This window comes from Mustela lutreola, chromosome 8 (assembly GCF_030435805.1).
Source record: "Mustela lutreola isolate mMusLut2 chromosome 8, mMusLut2.pri, whole genome shotgun sequence".
NCBI classification, from domain to species: domain Eukaryota; kingdom Metazoa; phylum Chordata; class Mammalia; order Carnivora; family Mustelidae; genus Mustela; species Mustela lutreola.
Window position 1 is genome coordinate 60,220,698 of NC_081297.1, and position 12,419 is coordinate 60,233,116.

General features: G+C 36.3%; 1 protein-coding gene and 1 pseudogene across 1 annotated transcript; one reads left to right on the forward strand and one right to left on the reverse strand.

Annotated features, from left to right (window-relative positions):
* Positions 1-12,419, forward strand: part of LOC131838646 (ATP synthase subunit a-like) — a 114,241-nt pseudogene that overhangs the window by 73,386 nt on the left and 28,436 nt on the right.
* LOC131838644 (olfactory receptor 9K2-like) lies at positions 3,425-4,366 on the reverse strand. The gene has a single exon (XM_059185070.1). The coding sequence runs from the start codon at positions 4,364-4,366 to the stop codon at positions 3,425-3,427; it is 942 nt and encodes a 313-aa protein (XP_059041053.1).

A 12,419-nucleotide genomic window follows, 5' to 3' on the forward strand; every position in this document is an offset into this window, starting at 1 on the left:
TATTGCTCTACCACCTCACCAATATTTGATATTCTCAGGTTTTTAGGGTTAAGCCACTTTATAGGTATGCCATTACTTTTTGAGATTCATTTTTTTGTAATTAAATAAGGTTATAGTCAAGGGTCTTAGCCATCCCCTAGTAAAGGGGCACATGTGTACTCAAAACTTGGCCTATGTGGTACACTTTATCAGAATTTAAATTTATAGGAAAGGGAAAAATGTTTGGAAATGCTTGGAGTTCACATATTACATATGCAGCCTTCAATGAGACTGAATTCTGATGGCAGACTCTTCTACAGTTCTACGGTACAAAATTTTGTACGTGTAAACAGCAATTGGGATTCTTTAGTTTCTACCCAATTGTAAGGCTGGTTCCCTAGTTTTTCTACCCATTCATGTGCTTTACAAAGCCCTCTAATAAATTTCACTTGCTTACATTAGTCAAAGTAATTTTCAATGTTTTATGAACAAATAAACCTAACTTGTATACAGTAGTCACCCTTTGTTCACAGAAGTACATTTTAAGACTTCCAGTTTATATCTAAAACTGCAGATAGTACCAAACTCTGTATGTCCAGGTCTTTCTCTTATACATGTACACCTATAATAAAACTTTATTTATAAATTAGGCATATTAAAATATTAAAACAAAGTAAACATAGTAAAATATTAAAACAAAATCTTAATAATGAAGTAGAGCAATTATAATATACTATAATAAAAGTTATATGAATGTGGTCTCTCTGAAAATATCTCATTATCCTGTACTTACCCTTCTTCTTATGATGATATGAGGTGATAAAATGTCCATGTGATGAGAAGAAGTGAGGCGAATGACATAGGCATTGTGACATAATGCTAAGCTACCACTCATCTTCTTTTATTATTATTATTATTAACAGGTAATGTATTTTTTCAGGGGTACAGGTCTGTGATTTATAACTCTTATTAATACCCTATGCTCATTTCAACACATAACTTCCCCAATGTCCATCACCAAGTTACCCCATCCCACCACCTCCCTCCGCTCCAGCAAGCCTCAGTTTGTTTCCTTAAGATTAAGAGTCTCTTATGGTTTGTCTCCCTCCCCAGTCCCATCTTATTTCATTTTTCTCTCCCTTACCCTGTGATCTTCTTTTGTTTCTCAGATTCCTCATATTAGTGAGATCATATGATAATTGTCTTTCTTTGATTGATTTATTTTGCTTAACATAATATCTTCTAATTCCATCCACGTTGTTGCAAATGGCAAGATTTGGGGTTTTGATGGCTGCACAATATTCTAATGTGTATATAATACATCTTCTTTATCCATTAATCTGTTGATGAGTGGATCTTTCATTCCATCTAGGCTCTTTGCATAGTTTGGCTATTACAGACATTGCTGCTATAAACATTGGGGTGCATGTGCCCCTTCGGATCACCACATTTGCATCTTTAAGGTAAATACCCAGTAGTGCAATTGCTGGGTCATAGGGTGGCTCTATTTTCAGCTTTTTGAGGAACCTCCATGCTTTTTTCCAGAGGAACCTCCATACTTTTTTCCAGAGTGACTGCACCAGCTTGCATTCCCACCAACAGTGTAGGAGGGTTCTCTTTTCTCCACATCCTCGCTAACACCTGTCATTTTCTGACTGGTTAATTTTACCCGTTCTAACTGGTGTGAGGTGGTATCCCACTGTGGTTTTGATTTGTATTTCCCTGATGCCCAGGGATGTTGAGCACTTTTTCATGTGTCTGTTGGACATTTGGGTGTCTTCTTTGCAGTTTTTCCCATTCATCTTCTGATGCTATGTCAGAAGGACAATCATCTACTTCTGGACTACAATCAAACACAGGTACCCAAAACCATGGAAAGTGAAACTGTGAGTAAGGAGAAAACTACTGTACACTCAATTAAACAAATGAAAAAATAATACTTATAGATGGAGTGAGGAGGATAAAATAATAATTCATCTATTGGAAATATTGGTATGGAGCAAAGAAAATCTATTTTTTAATTCTAGACCACATATCAGAATAGTACAAAAAACATTTTGTCCTATAAGAAAAATATCAAAGTAGCCTTTGATAAAGGGATTTTTGGTTGGTTTTGTAAGAATTAGAAGAGAAGCTTATTTTTATTAATAGTAGGTTATATACCAGAGTACTTGAATCTACCATTCCCCATTCTGCTGCCTATTTGCCCTCTCCTTTTCTAACCTTACAATTTGCGTACACTCTAAGATTACTGGGATTTTTCAGAATTGATTAGCTATTTCAATATCTCAATAGAAGTAGGCAACTCACATTAAACATCAAATCTTTTACAACATCCTTTCACTTCTGCCTTCTGCATCTTCCCCTTAACATTATAATTTAACCTCATGGTACACAAATAAAAGATATACAATACAAGTGAACCCTTCCCCCCCCAGCAATCTTTTCTGTTGGGTTTTTTGTTTTGATTTTGGTTTTGGTTTTTTTTGATATTTGAATTGCCTACAAATTGCATTTGAAAGAACAACCTAAATTTTAAAATTATAGGTAACAACAAGACAATAAATATCACACTCCAAATGTAACTAACTTCATTATAATTACAACACCAATTCAACAGATATTTAGAAAACAAAAATATCACATATAACTAAAATATCAAATACAAAGCAAATAAAAATTTTGTACATGTAAACAGCAATTATCAAAGAAAAAGATGATCCAGTACAAACTGGCAAATGTAATTTGAAACATCCAGTGCAATTTTTTTCCCCTCAAAATAGAACATTGGTATGAAAGACTTTACCTTTGTAGATTTGGATGCTCAATTTTTAGAACACTGGATATGAAATATCTTTATCTCTTTGACATGATAAGAAGCCAATAGCAATCAATATTAAAAATAAATACGATCAAAAAAAAAAAAATAAATACGATCAAGATATAAACACCAATAATTCATTGAGTTAAACTCATGATGGCACACACAAAAAAATCTTATACCGTGATTTCTAGTCAAGAATTATGGGCCCCAATTAAGTCACTGTGAATAGATTTATAAAAAATTAAATATTATAACTCAGAAATCGTCCTGCTTTGGGTTGACACTTCCTCTATTCATAAGAGACTGCTAATTCCAAGATCATCTTCCTACCAAAGAAATTTTTCTGCCCATGATCTAAAGAGGCCCAGTCTCATATAGTTGTACCTACATAGAGTAGGGAGTATAATATGTTGATAAGTTTTACTGATACTGAATATCTAACACTGCTCTTAAGGAGAGAGAAGGATTGCTATTACTCCTTCCATTAACCTTTCCATTTGGTCATCTGTGAGACGGTCAACTTAAGGATCCTTAAGTGACTCAAACTTGACACCATGTTAAAAGAGATTCAGGATGAAATTATCAATAAGCCCATTAATGAGGAAGTCATAAAAAAAGGAATTAATGTAAAGCTTTTTTCTTCCACAGGATTTTCCCCAAAGCTTGCTTGACATCCTTGTTTCTTAGAGAATAGATCAGAGGGTTTAACATGGGTGTGACCAGTATGTAAAATACTGAAGCCACTTTACGAAGTTCAGGATTGCTTGGTGGTGTGAGATACACGAAGGAAACAGTCCCATAGAGTAAACTTGCCACTCCCAAATGGGAACTGCAGGTGGAGAAGGCTTTCTTTCTCCCTTCACTGGAGGGAATCTTCAAGACTGTGGTCACAATGTACATGTAAGACACTACAATAACAACTATTGTAGGCAAAATAATGAAGGCAGCCAAACTGAGAGATACCATCTTATTGACAGAGAGATTGGAACAGGAGATCTTCTCAATTTGGTAAGAATCACAGTAGACGTGATCAATGACTCGGGAAGCACAGAAAGACACTGAGAATGTTATGCTGACTTGGAGGATGGAACTGAGCCAGCCACAGAGATAGGAACCAGCCACCAGCTGAGGGCAAAGTTGTTTTGACATGTGGACACTGTAAAGAAGAGGATTGCAAATGGCGATGAAGAGGTCATAGGCCATGGCTGCCAGGATGAACCCTTCTGTTACAATGAAGAGGGCAAAAAAGAAACACTGTGCAGCACACCCCACAAAGGAGATAGTCTTTTTCTCAGACAGGAAGTTGACCATGGCTTTTGGGGCAATAACAGTGGAATAGGAGAGATCAATGAAGGAGAGATTGCCTAGAAAGAAATACATTGGTGTATTCAGCTGGGAGTCAGTCACAATGATTGCCATCATACTAATGTTCCCCCAAAAGACCTTGCCATAGACCAGCAGGAAAAGGAGAAAAAGGAGAAAGTGGAGCTCTGGATGGACCCTGAAGCCTACAAGAATGAAGTCAGTTACATCTGAGTGGTTGCCTGCTCCCTTGTCGCTCATGCCAAGAACCTGCTAAGAGGTACAAGACAAGATTAAAAATTGAACTTCCTATCTATTTCCTGATATCATAAAATATCATTTTCTCTTATGGAAGATATTGGAATTTGTGTTACCATCACCTACTTGCCAGCTAATTGTGTTAGGTATGATTTCTGGTGTCCTTTTCTAGAACCTAAATCTAAGGAATGTTGTGACTGCCCAGCAGCACATAACACGTAAGTTACCTAACTCATAGTTTTCTAATGTGACTTGCCAAATCCAGTGTTCTTCCCATTATGGCACATGTGACATCAATGCATAAAGCATTATTTCTTTATACCTGTTTAGCTCTTCACTTTATTTTCATGATGTTAAATATATCTGAAGGTTTTAGAGATATAGAAGTATTCATTCTAATTTTTTTTTTAATTTTTTATTTTTTATAAACATATATTTTTTATAAACATATATTTTTATCCCCAGGTCTGTGAATCACCAGGTTTACAAATTCATTTTATTTTTGATAATGCTTCCAATTTAAAATAGAATGATCTAATTAAAGACTGATTTAAAGTTCCATGAAGTGACATTAGACCCAAATAGAGGATAATATTTAAACAGTCTGTGAGAGTTTATGTTATCAAGAGATTCAGTTTGGTATCCAAAATAAAAACCTTGAAAAATAGAATGCATCATCAGCTTCTTGAAGTAGAAAAGCTCAGCCACACTACCAGGAGGGGAAATCCATGGATTCTGTATCTGCACAATCTGTCAAGAAGCCAATTTTATTTTAAACATCTGTGCAAGTGGGTGAAAAAAAAGAAACTTCAAAATATTGTATTGATTAAAAATTTTAGAAAAGTAATTATGATGTCTCCATTTAGAAAGAGACCCATAAACATATTAAAACTTTCAAATGATTATTTTGAATCTGTGACACAGCAGAATAGTATGATTTATCTAATACTTTGGAAACTTTGTTTTCTGCAATACTGTGACACAGCTATTTCTGTTATTCAGATTTTAACACCAGTTATGACTTAAATCACCCAACAGAGAGGACAGCCTGTGCAGCTTATCAAAAGCATCAAATGATCTAAGAAGTATTCATTTTTGACTTGGCACATATGGCAGAATAGCCATATTTTGCTCTCATCCTCCTTCAGGCAATCGACTGTCTGTGTTCTTCATCCTCTGTCCTCGTTCTTCGGCTCCTACTGCTCTCAGCCCATCTTCTTCCTCATCATCACATATTAACTTTTCTAAAAATGTTAGCTAATTGGTGCACAAGAAAAGAAAACTGGCAGCAGTTCAGTGGTAGTATCCTTAGATCTCTTCTTTACCCCACTGCTCCCATGGCAAACAGGAATCCACTGAAATAATCCTAATTAAATTTATTTTTGAAAAAAGCACTAAGTGCCCATGTTAACTTGTACAAGGGTGTTTACATTTAAATATTGTAAAACTAGGTTTAAAGGAATAAAGATTTAACAGGGGAGTTTTGGGCATCAGACATCAGATATTAAGTGGGTGATAGAAAAGGAAAAAGAGAGATTTTAGAGAAAGGTAGAAGGCCTTGTCAACACTACCAAATTCACATCATACAACTGGATAATCAAGCAGTATTTTAGCAGAAAATCTTCTTTGTTTTATTTATAGCTCACACTGTTATTAACCAAATTACATTTATTGCATGAAACTGTATCAGCCAGTATGCAGTGACAGGAAATCATTGTTTTGAGATCATTATCATTTTTAGAGACTAATGTGTATTCATCCAATCATTAAGTCACTGAACACCGTGGGACACTTAGTGTATACCTACCAAAATATACGAATACACAAGTATCAGAAAGGAGCTTTTTCCCAAAGTATGAATGCATTGCATTTTCTTCTTTGCCAACATTTTATTATGAAATAACCCGGAGGTTGTGATTTGCCCTTCAGGAAAAGGGACATGCGTTTTTTGAGGTGCATACTAACTTCTTTTTATAATTTGTAAAAGTAAATGTTATCAATCAGAAAATAAGTGTCATGCTTGAAGGCACACAGACATACTCATGAATGACTCATTATTTGACTGAAATAAACATAAATTTATCTCATCTCTTACCTGAATATTCCTTTCTTTACTTTTCTTGAATAATTCTCTAATGGTAGATGCAAGGACACCAAAGATATTGTGCTTAATTCTAGAAATACAAACAAGTTTATACAACTGTATGAAGGAAATGAAAAACAATGTCAAAATTAAACATTTTTTTTAAATTAATACTTCAAACAAGACATAAAATCTTGTTTCATTCTGTTTTAGGCTCTGCTTGTAGATTAATAACACCACATTCTTCAATTAAGAGTATCTTTTTGGGGGCACTCAGGTGGCTTGTTGGTTAGGCTTCTGCCTTCAGCTCTGGTCATGATCTTGGTGTCCTAGCGTCCGTTGCACATCAGGCTCCCTGCTCAACTAGGAGCCTGCTTCTCCCTCTCCCTGCCACACCCCTGCTTGTGTTGGGACTTTCTCTCTCTCTCTGTCAAATAAATACATAGAATCTTAAAAAATATATATTTTATCTCAATAGTGTTCCTGATAATCCCCTATAAATTTGTACCTTTGTAGAGATAAGAGGATGAAGTAGGTGTTCTAGTGAGCCCTCTTCTAACCCAATGAATGTTTCCTCATAAAAACTGATGTGGAAATGCAGCTGAGCCTGTAGAGCTGCCCTGCACGAGCATGAGATATCTCACAGGCCTTGGATTGAGGGAAATGATGGCAAATGGGAATTTAAGCAAAGCGAAGATAAAATCACCAGTGAATAGTAGAGTCCCTGATGGCCTGGGGAATGCAGCAGAGGAGTCCTGGTGCCCTTTGTTAGCTCTACTGAAAACATTTCAAGCAATTACACCATGGATTGCATAGAAAAGGGCCCCTCAGAAAGAAGTAAGAATAAGTCAATTATAGGATAACAATAGTAGGCTCCACCTTGATCCCATGAGGACCACATAGAACAGACAAAGAGATGAATTATATTACTCTTATTACTCACCTTGAATTAACTCTAGGTCTCTTTTCACATTTTCTATTAGAAAACTTGTTTTAAGTTTGAGATAATATATTTTAAATATTTCCATACCTGTTTAATTTGCTGCCCTCAGCAGTCACATTGAATTTATCTACTGATACTTTTACCTGACATCTCATAGTCTTGTATAGTCTAGGTTCATTGTCCCTATTTCCTCATCAGATCTTACTCTCTGCTAAATGATTTCTCTTTGTGTACTATACCATAAAATATATTACAGATGAGGTTACCAGTGTATTCATGGCTAATATTAATAATTGAGCCTACTAATAGGTAAGTCTAGTTGAATATAAATGAAAAGTATTATCTCAACACCTTATTATCTCCAGTGACTAAAACTGTGGTTCCAGTTTGATGGTCCAAATCCCAGAATGTGCCTATTTTATTGACATGAAATGATCAATGAACTTGAAGGAAACAACACATAAAACTACAGCCTTCTTACTATACCATATACTGAATTTCAGTTATTAAAAACTTTAGAATAAAATGCACAAGATAAAACACTTAAATAAATTTTTCTTGGGGTATCTGGATGGCTCAGTGGGTTAAGCCTCTGCCTTCACCTTAGGTCATCTCAGGGTCCTGGGATTAAGCCCCGCATTGGGCTCTCTGCTCAGCCTGCTTCCCCATTCTCTCTGCCTGTCTCTCTGCCTATTTGTGATCTCTCTCTCTCTGTCAAATAAATAAATAAAGTCTTGAAAAAATAAAAATAAAAAATAAATTTTCTTTAGCATACACATTGCAAAAATAATGTTTAGAGAACAACCATAAAACCTTGATGTAGTATAGCTCCAAGGAACTGAGATCATCAACTAGGCAATTCTGTTGATCCTGACTATGCAGTCTTGACTTTGGGCCAGTTGAGGATGATCTTGGCTGCAATAACTAAGGCAGGTTTTCTCTCCTCTGTATGTGTCCTCTCTTGCAGCAGAAAAGTGAAAGCAGAATTGCAGCAGCACTTTTCAGTGTAACAATCCCATTGGCCAAAGTGAGTGACATGCCTGAATCAAGGCACAGGGCCTGACTGGGAGAGCACACACTGCATAGCACAGAGTGTGGGCAAAAGGAGGGGTGAAGAGTTGGGATCATTTCAACATAAGGCTATGTCCCAAAATGGAGTCCTGTTGGTCCTTTCAGAAAATCGGGCTTTTTTGAAAGGCCTTGCCATGGGTCCCTGGTATACATTCCTCATGTTAATGGGGACAACTTCCCCAGGTTTCAGTTCCTAATCTCAAACTAGTCTGCCACACTTTCCAGTGAATATCTGCTGGATATGTTGATTTTTTTTTTCTCTGTTCTTATCTATTAGAAATCCAATTCTTTTATTTCATGGATCACTGGGTGTGGTGCATAAAAAATGAATCTTGGAGCACTGAAAAAATAAAATTAAATTTTAAAAAAAGAAAAAAAGAAACCCCATTCTTGATTTGCTCTGTCCCACACAGTGGCCAATAACATTCAGGTCTTGAGACTGTTGGTGGTTTGTTGGTTTGTTCTCACTTTCTTGTACTTGGAGATTCATAGTCTGCACTGCCATCGAAATTTGTTGTAAAACTCTCCCCAAGATTTGGTTTTGCTCTCTAGATATTCTTTCTTTGTTCATGTGGACATTTAGGAAGAGCAAATAATTAAAATGTCACTACTACCAACACCTTCCCATAAGCTTGGGCAGAAATCTGTTAAACATGATGTCTTCTCTGGCATGAGAGATTATTTTTTTTTCTTTTGAGCTGAGAAATGTTAAAAACCCCTCTCAGTAACTTTCAAATATACAATACAGTATTATTAACTACAGTCACCATGCTGTACATTATATCTCCAGGACCTATTTATTTTTTAACTAGAAGTCTGTAGCTTTTGAGTATCTTCACCCACTTTGCCAACTCCTTGTATCCCATCTATAGCAACCACCAATCTCTTCTCTGTATTTTTGAACTTTTTTTCTTTTTAAGATTCCACATGTAAGTGATATGTAAATATATATGTCACATTTGTGTATATATATAATCATATATATATATATGTGTGCGTGTGTGTCACATTTTCTTTATCCATTCATCCATTGAAAAACACTTAGGTTGTTTCGATATTTGACTATAGGAAATAATGCTGCAATGAACATGGGGATGCATATATTTTTTTCAATTAGTGTTTTTGTATTCTTCAGATAAATACTCAGAAGTTGAATTGCTGGATCATAATATAATTCTATTTTTAATTTTTTGAGGAGCCTCCATACTGTTTTCCGTAGTGGCTGTACCAATTTACATTCTCACCAACAGAGCACAATGGTTCCCTTTTCTCCACAGACTTGTTAACACTTGTTTTTTCTTGTCTTTTTTTTTTTAAGATTTTATTTATTTATTTGACAGAGAGAAATCACAAGTAGATGGAGAGGCAGGCAGAGAGAGAGAGGGAAGGAGGCTCCCTGCTGAGCAGAGAGCCCGATGCGGGACTCGATCCCAGGACCCTGAGATCATGACCTGAGCCGAAGGCAGCGGCTTAACCCACTGAGCCACCCAGGCGCCCCTTTTCTTGTCTTTTTGATAACAGACATCCTAACAGGTATGAAGTGATATCTCATTATGAGCTTTCCTTTTTTTAAGATTTTTTTTTTTTTTAGGGTGCCTGGGTGGCTCAGTGGGTTAAAGCCTCTGCCTTCGGCTCAGATCATGATCTCAGAGTCCTGGGATTGAGCTCTGCAACGGGCTGTCTGCTCAACAGGGAGCCTGCTTCTCCCTCTCTCTCTCTCTTCTCTCTCGCTGCCTGCCTGCCTCGCTGCCTACTTGTGATCTCTGTCTGTCAAATAAATAAATAAAATATTTTTTAAAAAGATTCTTTTTTTTATTTACCTGACAAGGAGAGATAGCACAAGCAGGAGGAGCAACAGGCAGAGGGAAAGAGAGAAGCCGGCTCTTCACTAAGCAGGGAGCCCAACAGGGGGTTCCCAAAGACCCCGGGATCATAACCTGAGCCAAAGGCAGACACTTAACACTGAGTCACCCAGGTGCCCTTATAATGGTTTTGATTTATATCTCCCTGATAAATAGTAATGTTGTGCAACTTTTAATGCACCTGTTGGCCAACTGTATTTCCATCTTTGAAAATTATGTATTCAGATCCTCTGCCCATTTTTAAATTGAATTGGCTATTTTACTACTGAATTGTATGAGGTTTTTTTTTTTTTTTACATATTTTGAGTATTAACCTCTTATCAGATAAATGATCTGCAAATATTTTCTCCCTATGAGTAAACTGCTTTTTCATTTTGTTAATGGTTTCCTTTGCTGTGCAGAAGCTTTTTTAATTTGTTGAGTTCTACTTGTTTATTTTTGGTTTTAATGCCTTTGCTTTTAAATCCCCAAAATCAACACTGAGATCAATGTGAAGGAGCTTACTGAATGTTTTATTCTAGGAGATTTATGGTTTCAGGTCTTGGTTCAAATTTTTCAGGTCCTATGTTCAAGTTGATTTTTGTGTATTATGTAAAATAGTGGTACAATTTCAGTTTGTTGCATGTGGAAGTCAGTTTTCCCAACACCATTTATTGAAAGGACTCTCCTTTCCTCCTTGTATTATCTTGCCTCCATTGTCATAATTTAACCAGTCATATATCTTTCAGGGGTTTCTCTTTTTGTTTTGTTTTGTTTGTTTTTGAGGATAGAAAAGAAAATGCTGAGAAGTAAGAGAAGCACTCCCTAACAGAATTTGGTATTCAGAGAGTGAAACTATTCTTCAATAAAAAGGAATAAAAATATTAACTTTCTTCCTTGAACATCAAACAGCTGGTGCAGGCAACTTCATCAATGATAGAACAGTTTTATCCATAGGAAATTTGGGTTTAATCGCCATTAGTGACTCTTCAGCATTCAATGAAAAGCAATGCATATGCAAAACTGACCAGATCTATGGAGGGCCTTAGGTAAAATGATAATTAAAAAAAAAAAAAAGACCCTAAAATAACTGCATTTCTGCTACATAGGCAGATTGGAAAAGAAGTTTAATTTGGCTAGGAAAATAAAACAGATAGGACTGGACTTACTCTGGCCAAGGTATAGGTGACTTTGCCTACTTGTAGTTATTTCCAACTGATCTCCCTTGCTCAGAACAATATGATGGGGATCCAATACAGGCATTCCCGGCTTTTTGGGAGTTTTTGTTAAGCCAATTTGCTTTTATGAAGGTGCTAAATTAGTACATGTCTTCACCACTCTAAACAAAATATATCTAAAAAGAATTTTTCCTTTTATTAAAAAAAGATGAAAAGTGAAAATAGCATCCCCTGTTAGTTTTGCAGCAAGAGAGGCACAGCCGAGCTCCTTCCCAAGGAATGAGACTCAGCATCTCACATGAAGCCACCATAGCTTTGAAATCATCTGTGAACATCTGTGCTTCATCTCAATTTATTTTGTGTTTCTGTTAGCAAGATGTGTCATAAGGTTTAGAAAAGTCTGAGAGATTATTTTTTGAGACTAGGAATGCTAAAAAAAAAATTTCCATGTCACTTAATGGTAATTGGTTCTTTGATTTATGCCATTATGGCTTAGGAAAGTTTTCATAGGGATGTCCTACTTTGGGATAAGAGGGTTAATCTGGAATGAAAAAAATAACTTTGTTTTATTAGCCATTTTCTGGAAGTGTCATTCTATCACAGTACCCCGATTCTTTTTTTTTTTTTAAGATTTTATTTATTTGACACAGAGAGAGAGCACAACCAGGAGGAGCACCAGGCAGAGAGAGAGGGAGAAGCAGACTCCCCGCAGAGCAGGAAACCCAATGTAGGGCTTGATCCTACAGGGATCATGACCTGAGCCAAAGACAGTCACTTAACCAACTGAGCCACACAGGCATCCCTAGTACCCAGATTCTTTACTTCAGATTTTGTTGAAGTACCCACCAGATGGCAGCAAACTGCAGTTGCACCCAGGGTTTGCTTCAAGTGAGAATTCTCCAGAAATCCTGAGCAGTTCTGTACATCCTTGCCTGATCAT